Here is a 19,645-nt window from a genome sequence, read left to right as displayed (position 1 = left end):
CGCTCGTCGTCATAAGCCAGCATTCCTTTGGCGCAACCAACTTACCGCCATCGACTCCAAAAGTGAAGCACTTCAGTTTGATGAGACTGAAGAGCCATCTTTCCATGCTCCGCCACCCAGCCATGCCAGGACTATTTTCTGTGGAGTATTTACTTGAGGTTTGGTTTTGTGTGCCATCAGAGTGTTCATCGCGTGTAGTCATTTTTTATTAGGCGCTTCTGTCTTGTGGGGGCTTTTTCGTCTTTTTACCTTTCTAATAAACATTTGTGAGTGAGCTTTATTTAAAACAAATCACTTTGTCCTTATTGACAAAACTCTTGGAGGCTCAGCCCAGGAGAAAGAGATCAGGAAGAAGATCCTTGCGTGAGAAATTGGCATCCCCAGCGCCAGGACAAAGTCGTTTGTTTTTCATCTGGATTTTGGGATGTGGTGCGAACCATGACCAGCACGTGGGAGATTTTACAATTGGCTGAACGCACGAGTCTGAAGGGAACGTAGTTCAGAGTATGGTATGAGGAGCGGACGGAGAGAGTGTGAGCGACGGGCTGCAGAGCGAAAGGCGGCTAAGGAAAAGCTCGAAATGGAGCTGAAGGCTTGAAAAGAGCTGGTAGGGCACGTAACTCTTAAAAAATTCCGCCATATCCACGAAGTGAATGATGATGAGTGGGCGAAGCTCCGGAGGTAAACCTGGTAAACCATGAATCCTCTGTACATTTTGCCCACTCGATTTTATTACATTGCTCCCCCTAGCGTACGTCGCCGTACTAAATCGAACGATTGCCTTCAACCAATGACACGCGCCAAATGTGACATCATTCCTATTTTATAAGATCTCGCGTCTTTCATCAACTACAAGTAATGCTTTCTAGTTTATAACATCTTGCATCTTTTCATCATCAGCTACAAGTACCACCATCTAGTAAACACTACAAGAACTAAACGAGAGGTGGCTACATACAGGAAACGGTACCGCCATCTAGTAAACACTGCAAGAACTAAACTAGAGGTGGCTACATACAGGGGACGGTACCGCCATCTAGTGAACACTGCAAGAACTAAACTAGAGGTGGCTACATACAGGCTACAGGGGACGCACAGCCCACGCCCTAAGGAGCGTCGCCTCTAAAAAAGAGCTGCTGAAATGTGAGAATCCTGAAAACAGCAGCTCGAATGAGAGACGCTAGAAATCTAGTGGTGACTCGACCTTGTGGTGGGAAAAAGGGGGCAGCTGGGGATACACAAGAAGGAACCAGTGTCTCACTTCGGCGACTTTGAGCGTATATATCTATCTATCTATCTATCTATCTATCTATCTATCTATCTATCTAGCCGCCTACAACTTTTAGCTCCCCTTGCCATTTCGATAATTAGATCGTTACCAAACAATTATTATGGCATAACATGACTGTATGAAGAACATATTTGACATGTCATAACATGAAAGTCATAAAATTTATGTCATGAATGTCATGATTTACATTTCAGGTCCAGCAGCTTTTGCGGTGGTTTCGTTCACGTGGCATGTTGAAAAATTGGTATAGTGGTTCTCGATAACCTCTCAATGCCTGAGGCCTAATATTTCCGCGAGAGGGACCTCCGGCGTTCACAGGATTTAGCATCCGATCTCAGTGAGCGGACCGGTTTGGTGAGAGAGGATCATCGGTCAGGGGAGCTCTGGAAGGCCGAGGCCCCTGACACCGTGGATAGTTTCTGGTAGTAGGGCCCAGAGAGCTGAGGTCTCTGTCCGGGGCTGCCAAGAAAGGTCTTGCCTGAGGACACTGCTTGGCTCTCTTAGGCACAGGCTGGCTGGAAAGCAACGACGACCGATGGAGGAAGCACATAGTACTGCTCCGAAAGAGCGTCTCCGCACGAAGCCAGCAAGTTCATGAAGCGATGAAAACGAAGAGCCAAAAGGGTATGGTCGAAAGCGCGTAAGACAGCGCCGCAGAACGTGTGATACCTTGACTGTCTTGGGAGCAATGGCATCAGCCCAACAAAAAAAGCTCTTGCATGACCCAAATATATTCACGCAGAACCTCATTGGGCTGTTGCGTTCGGGTGTTCAGCTCACACTCAATACAATAGCGGCAGTCTACCGGCAGAAACTCTGCCCGGACGGCTGCAACAAAATGGTCCCTGGACTCTAAGAAGGGCTGCAGACGTCACCGTCGTTACACTACAGCTGTCGGGGCAATGGGCAGGAAATTCTAGAGCAAATGGTGTTCCGTGATGCTTTGAACAGCTCTGTTAGTGAAGGTGGGTGGTGAAAACATTTAATAACCATTAAATGGTTACAGAGAGGTGATTGGGTTGGGGCCTTATTGGCCTCCTACCCTCACAGCACTAGGTGGAACCCCTATTCCGGGGCTCCATTGGCAAGCAGCGCCGCCCGCGCACGTTGAACCAGAGCCTCTTGGGCCTTCAGGTCTTGACAGCCGAGCAGGGCCGCCTCCCAGTCCTCTCTCGTGGGATTGGGGTTGGGGGGGATAGACGGATTAGACTGGCACGCCCAGACGATGTGAAAGGTGTCAGCCACCTCACCACAGAACTGGCACGTGCCATCAAAGGATGAATTGAAATGTTTTAGCACCGCCGGGCACAGTACAGTATTGGTAAACAGTTTTAAAAGGAGGCACTCGTCAGCGCGATGCAGTCCCTTACAAGGGTCTGGATAGCGCCGGTGCTCCTCCTTGTAATAATTGGTAATGTCTTTGAATGAAAGGGCCGAATTGTCTGATTGCGAGTAGGCTTCCAAAGACAGGGAGATAGCCCGGGAAGAGAGTGTGCGGGCGGCCTGATCGGCCTGTTCGTTACCCCTGAGTCCTTGGTGACCGGGTGCCCAAACCAGATTTCGCGGAGTTGGATGAACGTATCGGCAGCTAGGTTCCAGTATGCGCTGAGCAAGCGGTGAAGCCCACCCTAGCTGATAGTTCCGACAGGCCCCTCGTGAGTCGGTGATGATATGTTTAGAAGAGGGATAGGTGAGAGCCAGAGCGATGGCAACCTCCTCCGCGTGTGTTGCGCTGTAGGCTTTGAAAGTGAGCCCGTTTACGGTGTTTGCGTTGTGTATGACTGCGGCAGTATACCACCCCCCATGGTGCGGGCCGGCAACGTCCACGTAGCACACGTGTTCCTCTTGACCAAAGTGTCGCTGCAACGCTTCCGCGCGCGCCTGGCGGCGACGACTGTGGTTTTCTTTGGACATGTTGCGGGGAAGGGGTCGGACCCGGATGGCGCGTCTCCAAGGTTCTGGCACTCTCACCCTTTCCTCAATATAGTAATCGTGTTTGATGTGTATTCGGTCCAAGAGGCGGCGACCGGAATGGGTCTGTGCAAGGCGCGTGTATTGGTTAACGAGGTGGGCTTCTCGAAGTTCCCGGTAGGTATTCACCACGCCTAGGGCCAGAAGTCTCTGGTTGGACGTGGTGATAGGGAGGTCGAGAGCCCGCTTGATAACTTTACGGTGGATGACCTCGAGTTGATCATCCTCGTGTTTGCGTAGGTGCAAGTAGGGAGTCGAGTAGAGTATTCTACTCGTTACGAAAGCATGGGCAAGCCGCATTGCATCCCTGCTTCGTAATCCGCCCCGCTTGTTGGAGACCCGGCGGACCATACGGCCCACCTGGTCTCCCACCGTGCGAAGTTTGGCTATTGTGGTGTCGGCCTTGCGTTGGTGGTGTATGAAGAGGCCAAGGACGCGGATCTCCTTGGCCTCACGGATCGGTCCCGAGGGAAGACTGATATGGAGCTGAGTTGTGTCCTGAGGGGAGGGACGTACGTGCACAAATTCTGACTTAGCCGGGGCACACTGGAGTCCGCAGTAGGTTGCGTAGTCGTCGACTACAGTCGCTGCTGCTTGCAGGCATGACTCCATGTGACCCAGGTTACCTTGCGTGGCCCAGATCGTGATATCATCCGCGTAAAGAGCGTGATGTATCCCTGGTAAAGAAGCCAATTTGGGGGGAAGATGAAGCATGGCTATATTAAATAGGAGGGGAGAGAGGACCGCGCCTTGAGGAGTTCCCCTCGAGCCGATGACGTAAGGCCCATGTTCCTCATCTTGTATGCGTATGTAGGCTCGACGGTCTGTAAGAAACTGTCTAACATAATTGAATGTTTTATAACCACAGTTGGTCTGACTGAGGTGGTCAAGGATTACCTCATGCTTCACGTTGTCGAATGCTCCTTTAAGATCCAAGGCCAGGACTACCTTGTCATTGTGGGGGCATTCAACAGAATCTAATATGTCATGGTGGAGCTGTAGAAGTATATCCTGGGCTGACTTCTGAGGGCGGAATCCAAACATGGTGTCCGCAAAAGTGTGCTGTGTTTCTAGAAACTCGGAGAGTCTGTCGCGCACCATCGTTTCCATCAGCTTGCCGACACAAGACGTGAGGGAGATGGGGCGAAGGTTCTCAACGTCAATAGGTTTACCTGCCTTCGGGATGAAGGTCACGAGAGCTGATTTCCATTCAAGAGGGAGAGGAGTTTCTCCGTCCCAAATGCTATTGATGTATTTGAGGAGCGTGGCGTAGGCTGCGTCGGGAAGATTGGCCAACAGTTTGACCGTAACCTGGTCACGCCCTGGTGCAGTGCCACGCTTCATCTTGCGTAAGGCCGCCTGGAGGTCGTGGAGCTGGAACGGGGTGTCCAACTGCGTGTTCTTTTTGCCTGCGTAGGAGTATGCGGCCGTCCGGGGGTCCTTGGTGGTGCACAGGTATCGGTCCCTGAGCGTGTTTGCCAGCTGTGTTGTCGTTCCTGTAAAGTTGTGCATGACCTTATGTAAGTGACGTTGAGTTTCCGTGCGTGTTTGTGTTGGATCGATAAGAGCGCGAAACAGGCGCCACGTGTTGCGACCAGACATCTGGCGTGCAGCCGTGTTGCACCTGTCCACCCAGTTAGTGTCGGCTAGCTGAGCAGCATATTCCGCAGCTTGCTCCGTGAGTTCTAGGATGCGTTTCTTGAGGCGTCTGTTATGTTTCTGTTTTTTCCATCGTTTGGTGAGGCTGCGGCGGGCCTGCCAAAGATGGAGGAGGTGGTTGTCTACGTCCGTTTGAGTTTCCGTGAGCTGTATCAGCTGTTCGTGTTGTTTCAGTGTAGACGTCAGTGATTTAGACCAGGTGTTGTATCCCGACTGGAGAGGGTCTACAATAGGTAGAGTGGTGCGGAAAGTTGTCCAGTCTGGGATACGAGCTTGTGTAAGTGGGCGTTTTAAGGGACGCATGTACACAGTTGTGTTTAATACAGAATGATCACTACCGAGAGTGTCCTGTGTGTTCAGCCAGTCGGCATGGCGTATGTTGCGTGTAATTGTGAGGTCCGGGCAAGTATCTCGTTGAACAGAGTTGCCTACACGTGTTGGGCTGGCGGGATCAGTGTGGAGGGTGAGTCCAAGTGTAGAAAGAAGTTCCGCAAGCTTCCTTCCACGCGTGTCCTCTCGTGGGTAACCCCATAACCTGCTTGGGGCATTGAAGTTGCCGACGATCAGGAGGGGGTCTCGTCCTGCCACCTGCATAGCTTGTGTGAAAGTTTCGCTGAACGTGACGTTCTTAAGCTTTGGGGGACAGTAAATGTTTAAAATATGAACAGGTGGGTCAGATCGCCTTATAGGCAGCACCGACACCATTGTGTATGGGAAAGGCGGTGTTGTGGGGAGTGTGACTTCCTGGGCGGTATATTGCTTGTGAACAAGTATACATGTCTCCGGGTTGTGTTGAAATGTAGTGTAATTTGTGAGTTTGACGTCCGAGCCGGGTTCCTGAAGGGCAACCACGGCAACAAGGATCTCAAAGGTCTCAAGATAGAGGCGGAAATGAGCCCGCTTCTTGTGGTTCTTGAGACCTCTGCAGTTCCACTGTGTTAGTAACAACGGCTGAGTTGCTCTGGCTCGCGACCTAGGGTTGGAGGCCATGTTCGGAGATAGAGGGTGGGGTTGTGTTGTTAAGATTACTCAGTTCACCAGCACCCTGTGCTGACGTACTGGAGTCTTCAGAAAAGTCCGACTCATCTGGAGTCACTCTGTTAAATTTTGAGGGGCGATTAACGTCCCTAATTGGCCCTACGCGCTTGAGGACGCGTGGATTGTCTTGTATCCACTTTTGGATAATGTGAGTTACTGTTTGTGTCACCTGTGCGATGACAGTCTCCATATGACGCGCGATGGTGTCGTGGATAATTTTGGGGAGGTCGGCCAATTGTGTTTCTATGGCATTCACCTGGGTCTCCAGGGCCGCGACGCGACTCTCTACAGTAGTAGGAATCTCCCTGTCTGTTATATTTTCCTCTTCGTCGCTCAACGAGGGTTTAGTAGTGAGATTGGTTTTGAGCGAGTCAAGTTCGCTGGCTAGTTTTTCATTCTGAGATCGCAAAAGGGCGAGCTCATGCCTGAGTTTTTGTGTTTCGGTAGTGCTTGTGGCAGAAGGAGGTGGAGAGGAGAGAGAGGAGGGAGAGGAGGCGACCTCCACCCAACTGCCCACCTTGGGTTGGTTGCGTGCAGCGTTGCCAGATGGAGCGCCGAGAGCTGGAGATTCCGCCGCGCCAGGTGGTAGCGTTGCCGTTGCTGCTTTGCCAGGAATTGGCACTTTGCCAGTTGACCGGTGCTTTGGTTTTGTTGGGGTCCCCGATGTCCTGGACCCTGGTTGCTGAAGCCTGATGAATTTTTCAGTGCATTCGCGGGAGCTGGTGAGGTGCGGACCCCCGCAAACTATGCACGTTGGGTTGCATTCGTGGGGGGCCATCCCCTCAGGACCAGCGCCCACGTTTTGGCCACAAAGGCTGCATCTTTCGGTGACCGGGTTGGGACAGATATCCGCCCGGTGCCCCAGTGCACCACAGCGGTAGCACGCTGGCACTGTCTTCTTGTACTCCCTGACGGGAGTCAGTTCTGCGTTATAGTGGACGAAACGCGGAACCTTCCTTCCCGCGAAAGTCAACACAGCTACGTTGGAGTTCCCCAGCTTGCGCGCATAGACTAGTTCACCGCCACGCCACTGCACACTATGTTTCAGAGACGCACTGGTTTCGAGGTTGTGCACAGAAATCACGCCGCGACACACATCACCGGTGAGCTTGAGGTGACCGCAAAGCGGCAGCGGTCCTTTGCTGGTGTTGATTTGAAAGTCCGACAGCAGTTTCTGAGCCACCTCGTTATTCTGCGTGCCACAGATGATGATGTTTTGCTCCCAATTGGGAGAAATGCTGATGTCATTCATGTGCTGCCTTCCGATGAGTTGGGAAATGGCAGCGCCGAGCTCACCTTGTTGAAACGCTGCCTTGAGGGCTACTGTGATGCGTGGCTTGAGCACGATCACGTAGTCGCCAGGATTCATCCTGACCGTTGGTTTCGGCGTCCACTTGGAGACTGGTGAAGTCTTTTGTGGAGCTTTAGGAGATGGAGCACGAGCGTCTCCAGTGGTTGAATTGTTGAGAGGAGTTTTAAGTGCAGACGCTCCTTCCGCGTTTCTTCGGCGGCGACGCCGACCCTCGACGAGTTGAAAAATGTCGGCTTGCTCCGCCGAAATGGTGAATGGGCCGTCGTCTGATGGATTTGTCGAGATATACGACCACGACAGAGTCGTAGGGTCGTAGCCACGTAGTTCAGGCAGCGCCATGTTGAGGAGTTGACCGAGCGGCGTCTCCGCATCCAGCAGCGGCGGAGCCGCCGCCGTGAGGCTTAGCTCGTTCGCTACGTTGTGATGCAAAGTTGCTCGAAGTGGCCGAAAATTGGGCGTACCTGAGTGAGATCGGTGTCCCCAGAATCTTGCTGACTTGGCAGATGCAGTCACACAAGTTTTAGAGCAGCCACATTGAAGAGAGCACGGTTCCAGCCGAAAATCGACGGAGCCGATGAGCGTCGCGTCCGATCACTTCGCGAAGCGCCCGCGTCTCCCGTTAGTGAAGAGGTCGTCAAGAAAATCAATGACCTGATGTCCCGTTCACTTGCCCGGTAAACGTGGAATGTCTAACATTGGCAAGGCAAGAGCCTGAGTGCCCCCGAGAACAAAGTCCACGAACCAAGCCGCGAAACTCTCCGAACTGAGAGGAGCCTTGGGTGTGTGGCGAGATGATGAAGCAGGCTCCTCATGTCAGTGCTGCTGCTGACCACCCGTGTCTGCCGCGTAATTCGCGTTCGCCTCATCGTCGACTTCAGGCACGTCCACGTCAACCGTCGAGGCTGGGAGTTGAGAGGATGTCCATGGTAAACATACGTGCTTATACAATACGAGGCTGCAAACAAGATCTTTCGGCGCACCACAAGCACTAACAAAAAAAAGAAAGAAGACTTGTGAAGAAAAGGGCCACGCCTGTGACGACACCTCGGTGTTTTTCTCCGATGGCTTTCATTCTGATGTACGTTGGTCGCCACATGTAGGCTCAGAGTTAAGGGTCGACTAAAGTCCTCATAAAAGAGACAGAAGAAGTGTAAGGAAAAAGATCTTTACTGGTCACAGGCCCAAGCTCGACTGCTTAGCAACTGTTTCTTCCTGCGCACGTGAGCTTGTGAGCTATCACCAAACACGCGGTGATACCCAAAGTGTTTATTAGTAACTTCATATTAGTATGCCAGAGGATGTATGCATGATGACCAAGCGGCTAAACACATCGCCTCTGAGAGTGAGAGCTCGCATATTTGAAAATGAGATCCTCCTTGAACATTTTGTTTTTTTATTTGCACGTGAGCCAGTTTTCGCTTTCGGACAATGTCGAGGTGCTTCCTCCCTCACAATCAACAAAACTCACCCCAGCATTCCTGTGAAACCAGCGTTTCAACGCTTTCGCTTTACAAGTAACACAAGCCAAGAGGGTAATTCCACGCCAAACGTCCCAGCCATTTTGGTGACCATCTGAAATGTATTGCAAAGATTTCTGCTGATTTACTGCATTTAAACAATGAGCTGCATTGATGTTTTGGGATAAAACAATTTTGGGTCACCTGGCTGCCTTCTGATCTTCCTGAAATGTCGTGTGGTTGTTGTTTGTAGAAAAACTTAGTTTAAGAGTACCGCTTCTTCTTTCCACACACAATTTGGTTTACAAACTTTGGTGTTCCCATCGATGTCTGTCTTCCCACTTGGTCATACGACATTTCCTATTGGAGAAGTTGAAAATTATTTTCTTGCTTAAAACAAAAAACTATATCTATAATATTTGCCATATGCAAAGAACTACTTATTTGCTTTGGATGTAGGCAGAAAGGTTATTTTTAATTGGACCACACACATTGTGCAAATTTCGTCTCAATAAAGACAACAATGGTGATTTTGTGATATTTGCGAATTTTCTTCGTCGACTTCAGCAGCTCTAGAGGCCCATAATATTTTTACTTCAAGATATGTTTTCCGTGAGGTGATACCCAAAGGGGTGATACCCGAAGTATTCATTATTCATTATTCATTATTTCGTTATTTCATTATTTCATATATTCATTATTTAGATATTCATAAAAAGTGCAGTATTGCAATATAAAAAATACAAACGTACCACATTTTGGCTAAAAGTTTGGTGGTGTATGTGCCACTGCAGTTGCACCAATATTAATTACTTAGCTTCAAACACCTTATATAGAAACCTTCACTTAGCATGTCCAAATTTGTCATATAAAAAAAGAGCGGTAAGTTTTAAGTAGATTTTTTCACAAACAACACTCAAACGACCATACGAGAAGTTCGGTAGGCAGCCCTGTGACCAAAAACTTTTTCTCTCTGAAACATTCTAGCAGTTCACTATTTTCAATGCAACCAGCACTATTTTTTTCCGAATACATTTGAGATGGGCAACCCAAATGGCTAGGGCGTTTGGCGTGGAACGACTCGTGAAAGAAAACGACCGCTACAACGCGCCCAATAACCCTTGCTTTATTCAGGCAGGTGCGCTGTCACGCGGCCTATCTTAACAGAGATCCGCTCACGGCTCCTACCTTTGTACGTGCTGTAATCTCACAGTTGAAGCGAACGATAGCACAACGCTTCCTTCACTCTTTAAAGCGACGGCGTTTTCTGACTGCTCCGTTTGGTTCAGTTACACCAGGTCTCATGATAAAGTAATAAGTTGCTAGCCTTGCTTTTTATATATTGCAATTTGCAGTAGTCGCATTCACTGCTTTACCATTGCGGTGGCACTAAACAGTACATGAGATTGGATTAGCCACCACCATGGTTTCGACCATACAAACTCGTCCTGGTATATTTTGTGCTATGACAATGAGAGTGGATCATCCCACGTTGTTAGCTCGTTCTAACCTTTAGTCCAAAGTTCTACAGCTTGATCAACGTCTTTTCTGGATGGTCGCCCTGCTTCACTCCAACACACGAAATTACGTATTTGTGGGCAAAGTAACCACACCACAGCTACCCACATATGCGCATTGCTGTTGACGGCCCTCACAGTGGGAGAATTCAGCGATATTGTCTGCCAGTTTCATTTTTCAAACAGCATTGCATTAAGATGGCGTGACGCATTACACGGATTCAAATTGTGTTTTGCAATGGATTAGGGATGCATAAATTTGTATGCCCAACACAGATCATTTTTGTGCAATGCACAGTATACCATCGCGTCTCATATTTATAAGCAGTATTTCGGACTTACGGAGGAGGCAAATGAATGTTTCGCTGTAGCTGCTCTGGCGAAAAGGTGTTCATTTGATAGCACTACAATAAAAATAGCTAGTTGGTGGTTCATGCTTGGATGTAAATACAGCGCGAAAATACCGAAAAAAGCGGAACAAGAGACAACAAGGCGCTGAACTCGCAAGTAAATTTTATTAGAAAGAACACATTTATATATACCCGGCAGAAGACCTAGCCACCTAGCACACCATAGCGAAGGTGCAGCACAGCAAACAGGGTACAAACAAGAATCTAATCATGAATAAAATCAAAATATCCGTAAGCGTCAAGGAAAAAGAGAAAATGATCAGTTCTACTTACTATACCATGTGGTACAGTCGAGAAATACTGACAATCGCTTTAACCTGACAGCGCGAAAGCATTTAACTATGACAATGTTATCGCCGACTGCGTGGCCCTTCAGACACTTGCTATAAACAACGTTAGTGAACGAATGGTAACTTAGTTACGAAATCTAGTACTTTCTCTTACACATAAATAATCAAAATAAAGAAAGAGTGGTTAAAAGTATGACAAAGCTTAATTTAGGTATTTACTTCCAATGGTACTACAGTATCCTATTCAAAGTAGTACATGCCAACCACATTATAAAGATGAAATCACTGCTGGCGACGCAGCACAGTTACACTAAGTAGAGCTATTATACGAAGAAATATCTCTTGGGTAAGTGTCCATTACTTGAAGAGAACAGGCTGCCAATATTTTTATTGTTGAATATTTTTATATGGCAACTCGAAGGTTACCCAAGTGGCGAAGTACAGTTGCTCAGAATAGAAGTACATATTTTCCTAACAGGTTTGTTTTCTCTATCTTTAATGTATGCGTTATCTCCTACAGACGGGGAGAGAGAAAACATTATTTGGACATATATAGACGATTATATGTTGTATATACATCCAACTCTCGTGTGGTCTCATGTTGCGACGAGAAGGCTACGTACCTGGGCTTTCCCACGGCCCTTTCAGAGAGCCAAGAGCTGGGCGTCGAGGCTGTTGTCAATGTTGGCGGCAGCACCAGGCTTCAGGATGGCAGTCCTAGAACACCGAGCATCGGAAGAGCACGTGTTTAAATGCCTCTCTGCAGTCTGGGCATGTTGAGTCCGTCTTTGTGCGTATCATACTTGAGAAGCTCCTTGAGGGATACGCTTTGAACGTTCTCTATAGATTTTGCTCAGCTAAATTCATGCTAAGACGTTGAAACACCAGTTTAATTCCTTTGTAGTGCACCGGGAGGTAATCTCAGAAAAGGTAATCAGCAGCTTGGTGAACTCGAGGAGTTCTGTAGCAACAGATGAGATGCTAAGTCTTTCATTGAAATCTAATATTTCCCGCTTTAACTCCCCCTGTTTGAACAGATATTGAACAAGAGCAATGAACAACTAATGGGGCCTAACGAGCCTGGTGAGCTGCTGTTCCGTACGCCATCAGTCATGCGTGGCTACTACAAAAGACCAAAGGAAACTGCTGAAATTCTTCTGAAAGACGGCTGGTGCAGTTCAGGTAAGTCAGCCCCAACGGATCGTAAATACGAAGTGAACTACATCCTGTGATACCATGAAAACAGCTTCAAGAGCATATGCGACATCAATCGTCATGATTGATGCAGCTTTCTCTGGAACTAGATTGCCTTATAAATGAGAGGGGCCGCACAATTTAAAATCATAGACGAATGAGCAGGCGCATAACTAGTTATTGAACCTACCTGAGAGGCATTGTTCAAGAACATAATAAGAAAATAATACGCCCTGAAGTAACGTCTTTTATATACAGAAGAGGTCGGCAACCACTTCAGCCAAATAACTAAGCTGCCTGAAGTCAACGTAGCTGGGGCCGGAGAGGGGTGACTACACTTTACTTAAAAAAACTAATAGGTGAATTCTCAGTAATGTGCAGATTTGCTTTAGCAACCATGTTTACTACCAGCATGCAAGTCACAATACTGGAACAGGTACGGCCCCTTTAACGTGAAAGCTGCCCTCTCGGCCTTCCAATAAGAAGTGACAGGGGCAAGTGGTCCCATGCGTCGTGCTGGCGGCCAGATTATACTGCTCCACGGGCCGCAGGTTCCCGACTCGTGTTTTGCAACATTTTTTTCTCGAGGTTCACTCCGTTGAACCTTTTGCCTTCTGCTTCAGGTCAGGCGGGCATATTCACACTCAAGGGACGGTCAGACAGCTCCCATTTCTCAGGCTACAGCCCACGTTTTCGCGGGCTTGGAGGTACATCACCCACAAAAAATCAGCAGACGTTACACTATTGTAGCACAAAACGGCTCAAGTTTTCCTGCTGTCATGTGAGCCTAGAGGGCTGAAATGAGCGAGCATACATGTTGCGCATAAAGTGGACCCTTCGAAGGGCACTTGTGTACCGTACACTTTTTCACTTCTACCTATTTTTCGAGGTGTACCCACTACACCGGTTCTGGTATATTTCAAGGGCCCACAACGCGCTTACAATCGTAAGCCTCCACTGCAAACCTGCAAACATTGTAATGCGGTGTTTTATACTGATCATAACAACAACGGTGACAATGGCGATGAATGATAACACAGCCATTTTTCATGGGTAAGAACCTTTACGCCTATAACTCGTTGTGATGCTGATCATGACAACAATGGCAATAGGGATGAGTGATGACAGAGCCATTTTTCATGGGTAAGAACCTTTATTTACACCATCAACGCGTTATGCAGTTCACGTGGTGCGACGCCATGTGACACTGACTTCTTCATCTGGTGTGTCCCACCAGAATTTATCGCCGTTCTTTCCCTTCTAGGCATTGTTAGGCATTCCGTTTGAACGCGTGTATCTTACAAACAATAACGTCATGATGAACGGCGCACTCCCTCCTGATGCTCACTTTCATCCCCTGTTTCGATTAAGTTGTAATTACACCGGAGCGACACGGCACCGACTTCGGCCTGCTGACTGTCTTTGGGGGCGTCCCCTGTCTTCTCCAAGAAAAGTAATTTTTTTTCTAAACCTCCCTAATTTGTAGCCGTCTACCTTACACTGCAACGACACAAACAGTTTACCGATGTTCTCTGGAAGAGTGGGTCGGTGCCTTTTCTTGTTTGCAGCCTTTCATTGGCCAATGGACCTTTCCAGAAATCGCAGTGCCACGCCTTCCTCAGGTGAATCGGTGCTGGGGCTTTATAGAAGAGTAAAGCGCCGGCGGGCAAAGCAGACGACGCTTTCTCACTTTCGCGTGCTTTCATCGCGTGCCGTGAGTAGGTTTCTGCTGGTGCACGCTGCAAGAATATTATACATGAGCGAACGCCAGGACTATCCGCTGCCCGATAATGTTCAGCTTTGCAAGGAGCCCGAGAAATAGCGCTACAAACTTCACCCCCCTCCCCTCTCCCCTCTCGGTGTGGTAAAGCCCCGTGCGTAGCAAAGTAGCGGCACTCATTTATCGTTGCCACAACACCCTCGCCACACTGCCAACCTCCTCCATTATCACTCCTTCTTTAGAGGCGTCACTTTATGCGTGTCTCGTGGTTCTTATCGTGCGATAACCCGGTTTTCTCATATTTGGAAAATATCACCCACGTGCTGGACGTACTTTACAGAATTTGCCAGCAGCCCACCATGATCCTCAGTCCAGCGAGCCGTCTATTGGGATTTTGCAAACGAGAACATAATCAGTCCCTCGCCGCCAAGCGCTCCCTTTACGGTGCTTGCTCACCTAAAGTGTTCTTTCACCGTGGGCTGGTGTAAGGAGCTCCTATTGGGAAGGAACGCTGCGTCTGACCGCTATGAATTTTATTCACGCATACTATACAGTGTCACCCTTCGCAAATAACTTTATACATCATGTGAACATGCCGAATAAGATGAGCGGCAGGCACACTTGCTCGGTTCTTGAATGTGATAAAACACGAAAGTCACCAGTCGCTCCGTTCACTGCTTACCCGTCAAGGTGGTCTAGTGACTCAGGCAATCAGCTGCTGACAATTGCGGCTGCCGCGGCTGGGATCGATTTCCAGCCGCGGCAGCCGCATTTTCAATGGAGGCGAAACTTCTTGGGGCCCAAGAGCTTAGACTAGGCACTCCGAATTTCGGGAGCCCTCCACTACAGCTTCTCTCTAATTATATTGTGGTTTGGAGGTGTTAAATATCAACCAGTAAAATATGATGTTCATTCATTGCTTGGTGCTGCTTCATGACTTCGACTTTTGTCATACTGCAGCAAAGTTGAACCTTTTTAAGAAGTCTGTGTTCTCACACACTGTGATTACGGGGCGGGGATTTTACACCTGAAGCACACCGTGTAAATAATTGCACGAATTAATTAAGGCAAGGGGCTTAGATACCTCAATAAAAAGTCTACTATGCGAAATAATTAAGACGAGAGGCTTAGATACCTAAATAAATCTCAAGGATGCGCTATCCATCAACTTATGACAGTTAGATGCCTATAGCTATCTTATTTTTCTTCTCAGTCGATGTACTGATGACTATTAGCGCGATTATGGCTTGGGTGCAAGCTCGTCTTGCATGGCAGCTAGGGGGAGAGCACTGGTGTAGCTTGGGCGCGGGTAAGTGCTAGTGTGGCTTGTACAGGGCCATCGCCTCTTTTGCACTCTCCCCCTTCTCGGACGACGCCCAAGCCCGCCACCATTCACACCACCCTTTGAAAACTTACTGTGCCTTGCTAAGGTTCCACTGCCTCCAAAATTGAAAGTAGGGCAAAACTGATTCTGTATTGCCTCTATAATCAGACCACATTTGACTAAGCTCCGATGTCATGCGATGACGTGAACACGTGACGTAACGCGACATTTTGATAGCGTCACAATTTTCGGAGATGTGTGACATCACGTGTGTTATCGTCATCCCGTGATTTTTTCTGTCACTCGAAGCTGTCGGCGCGGGACGCAAACGATTAAGTTTAACGTTTAATGAGGCATCTAAAGTTTTCAGCTAATAACGAAATTGACCGTCGGTGGCTCCGGCGTCCCGCGGCAGTGACGTCGACAAGAGAGATGCAAAAATCATTGCGTGGCGGTGTCACCTTAGGACGTCTTATTCACATCACAGATCACCAGGATGCATAAGGTAACCATGACGCTTCATGTTAGCGTTAACGCATGACATCGCGGCTTTGCACTGCTCTGTGATCAGCCTACGAATCACGGAGGCCTAGCAGAACCAGGTGAGGTGCTAAAACTTTAGAGTACCTTCAGTGCAATGACCAGTGCAAAGTCCAGAAAGTATGCTCATTGGTGGGGGTTGAACAATAAATTGACTAAAGAAAAAAAAAGCCAGACGACTGTCGCCTTGAGGTCACTTTGGGTGCATGCTTAACCCAGCGAGTTTTTTTTTATTAATGCGTAGTGTTCAACTTACTGTTTACTACATGGTTACGTTGAATTGAATCTGCTTGCAATTGATGATAAATCTAGCGGCCTCAACTATTTTCGCTTTCGGCATTCATCTTTCATTTGTTTTCGTGTATCAAGGTCAATAGTACTAGTTGATGAAGATGATATAGTGTTTATTGACGCAAGGACCATGGGATGGCCAAGAAGCGCCATCAACAATGATGAAAAAAAAGCAATGGTTCGTTATTAAATTACTATATACAGAATATGAACAATGATAGCGTCACGCTGCTGTAAAGGGGCCTGAAATTCCGTGTCCTGAGGTGGCTTAAAAATAAATAATATTAAAATCATGGCACTGACATGAAACGCATGAAGGTGGAATAAATGACAGTGTTGGAGAAGAGGGCTGTCACAGCCGCGACCTCTGTACAGAGGCCGAGCTACGGATCCCCTCAAAATATGAGGTGAAAACTAGGGACATCTTTAAAAAACCTGAAAAGCGATGGAAGTTTAAAAAGTGCATATTTACCGATCAGCATCACAGGGTGTAGTGGTGTCATGGTCTCTATAGATGTTCAACGAGACAGGGACAGAAAGGAACACGAAAAAGTTGTTTATGAAACTGAAACTGAAAGGAGAACTCAATTCACAAATGACATGCTAAATGCGCCACAACAGTTTCTCGCACACACTATGTATGTACAAGACTAGAGAGTCGTACTTACGGAGTTCCAGGAGCGTTGACTTGAATTAGCTTCGGCGTAGAGTCGTACGGCTCGTTGCGTCGATGTTTCCGGCCATAAGCTGCAACGTCAGGTCCCTAGGGTGTCCGGTCACCATAGCGTCGGGTCCACACAGCGGCTGTACCCCTTGTCGTTCTTGGTGCACCACCTACGGAGCGTCGCTGCAGGCCATCTGGCGCATGACAACGGGGTTGGACTCACTTGACCGAGCTGGTAGAACTCATGGCTGAGCCCGGAGCTCAGAGGGTGCTGCTACGGAAGCTGGGGTCTTTCCTAGGAGCTGTGGTCGTGTTGTTCCGGCAAACACTGTGCCGTTATGACACCTCTTCTGCGCGTGTCTGCGTTCTAAGACCCCGAGCCACCGTCTGTCCCGGCCACCTCGTTGCTCGTGCCCTTCCTTTTTTCCTCGTCCTCCTCCTTTTTATCAAGTTCTCTTAGAATAATATATTTCTGTTTTCTCATTTCTCCTTCCTCTTCTACTCGCTCTTCTAACACCAGTTGACATGTTCTTGACAAGCGGAAGCTGCTGTAAGTAGGGCAGTAAAAAGTGCTTTTTTTCTTAAAGCATCTAACTTATTGCACTGGACAAGGATGTGGATAACTAATGTGGTTCTCCACATCTTACACACAATAGTAGATTGCCAGCAGACAAAACACACTAATGTGTAGAGTGTGTGTGTCCCGTTCTTAGCCTTGTAAGATTTGCTCCTGTATGTCATGACTTTCAAGGTGGCAGCCAATAAACAAGTTGCGGCTCAATGGCTTGAAGTTTATTTTCGGTGTATCTATTCCACATGCTCTGTTAATAGCCCCTGAGCTTTATTTTTACGAAATGTTTCAAGTCAAGTGCAGGCATCGATTCATTGAAAGGGTTGTCGTCGGAGGATGCAACCAGCTTGTTGGCAACAATGTTCTCTTGCATTTCATGGTACCTGGCGCAAGTGACACTAAGACAGGGTTTGTGAATTTTTGAGAGCTTTTAGGGCTTTACCGTACTTTGAAAATCGGTGTATATTACCGCCTTTCGCAGTTTTATCTGTTCGATGTGTTTTACGATCACCAGTTCTGCATGAGCTTCTCCTGTGAAAATACTTGCATCAGGATGGAGAACCCTGATCTCTAAAAAAGATTGGCTTAAGGCTGCATATGTCACAGAAGTGTTGGACTTCAAGGCATTGGTAAAAAACTCAGGGCATGTGTATTTAGGTTGTAGTTCGAGGAAGTACATATGAATGTGTGCAAGTGACACGTGCTTCATGACTTCCATAAAAGATACATCACAATCAATAATCTACCACTTCCATGGCTGCAGCTATGCAGCAGGAGCCCTTAAACTGCGTTCCAGAAGTAACACGCCTCTTTCTACTGCAAGGCCCCTCACAAGGAGCAAGTAGGGCTTCCTCAATGATGGGCGGTTCTGCAACAAGCCATAATTAGACAAATCATCAATCATGAGATTAGAGGGTGTTGCTTCTCTGCCTTCACCTTCAGAAAGTACCAAACGAAACGTAACATCTCTGTAGGTGGGGCGACCAATCATTCAAATCTACATACTGGCTCCCATGGGACTAGTGCGAAAAGCACCCGTAGAAACGCAGATGCCCCAGTGGTGCACAGGATTCAGTATCTTAAATGCAATAGGTGTTGCAGAATGATAAACGATGGCGCCATAGTTTAAGTGGGTGTGAAGAATGCTTTTGTAAAGGTTCAGCGAGCACTTCTTTTCTCTACGCTAAGTAGTTCGAGATAACACTTTCGGAATATTCATGCTTTTTAGACTCCTAATTTTCATATGCCTAATGTGTGGCATTAAGATCAGTTTTCAATCTAATAGTACACCCAGAAATATATGTTCAGACTTTACAGGCAGACGCTGGCCATGCAGGTCGATGCCAAGGCCGGGGTGAAGGCCTTTTTTCTAGATAATAGGACGCAAGTGTATTTATATGCGTTCAGTCTAAACCGATTTTAATCCGCCCATTTCGATATCTTGTTCAGACCTAATTCGACCTGGCGTTCACACATGGAGAGGTTACCCGATTTGAAATAGACCTGTACATCATCAACATAAGTGCAGTAAATCATATTTCGTGGGATAGCGAGCCGCAAGGAGTTCATTTTGACTATAACTAGTGTACAACTCAATACACCTCTTTGCGGCACTCCCGTTTCTTGGACAAATGTACAGGACAAAGCAGTGGCAACTCGGACACGGAATGTCCGGTTTGAGAGATAGCTTTCGATTATCGTTAACATTCTACCCCACACACCTATGTTGGACAAATCTCGGAATATGATAAAGCGCCACGTAGTGTCATAGGCTTTCTTCATTTTGAGGAACACAGGGAGTAAGTATTGTTTATGAATGGAAGCATAACGAATTAGTGCCTCGACACGGACGATGTGGTCAGTGGTTTACCTAGCCTCTCGATACCCACACTAATATGCGTCAAGTAGGCCATTAGTTTCAAGGAAGTGCTTCAGTCGCATATTCATCATTTTCTCAAAGACCTTGCAAAGGCAACTAGTTAACGCTGTTCACCTGTAGCTACACACTGAGGACAAGTTCTGGCTCTGTAAATGAATTGGAATGATAATGGCTTGTTTCAAGGCGGAAGAGATCTCACCGGAAAGCCAAATGGCATTGTACATGGAAAGAAGTGCTTTTGGGGTTCCAGGGGGCAGTTGTTTCAGCATTTTGTATAGTATGCGGTCGCAGCCTCGAGCGGGTTTGTTGCAGAAGCTTAGCGATGCTTGTAACTAAGCTAAGACAAACGATTCATTGTATGTCTCAGTGTTTGTGGATTTGCATTCTAGTTTCTGTTTTTTTATTCTTTGGAACACTGCACTGAAGTGGATGAGCTGGTGACCTGTTCGAAATTTTTCCTGAGAGTGTTCGCCTGGTCTTCCAAACTTTTTCTTAGTGTGTTCCTTAGAGGAAGTGA

General features: G+C 47.7%; 1 protein-coding gene across 2 annotated transcripts in view; it reads left to right on the top strand.

Annotated features, from left to right (window-relative positions):
- The window catches only part of LOC119173603 (putative 4-coumarate--CoA ligase 2), a 295,605-nt gene that overhangs the window by 225,880 nt on the left and 50,080 nt on the right, over positions 1-19,645 (top strand). For both annotated transcript variants that reach the window (XM_075896290.1, XM_075896289.1), the window contains one exon: positions 11,983-12,127. In XM_075896290.1, coding sequence (XP_075752405.1) covers positions 11,983-12,127 — 145 coding nt within the window. The remainder of the gene's footprint in view (positions 1-11,982; positions 12,128-19,645) is intronic.

The sequence above is a fragment of the Rhipicephalus microplus genome, chromosome 5, assembly GCF_043290135.1.
Source record: "Rhipicephalus microplus isolate Deutch F79 chromosome 5, USDA_Rmic, whole genome shotgun sequence".
Classification (NCBI taxonomy): domain Eukaryota; kingdom Metazoa; phylum Arthropoda; class Arachnida; order Ixodida; family Ixodidae; genus Rhipicephalus; species Rhipicephalus microplus.
Note: the sequence above shows the minus strand (reverse complement) of the source record. Positions and strands in the feature narration are given on the sequence as shown.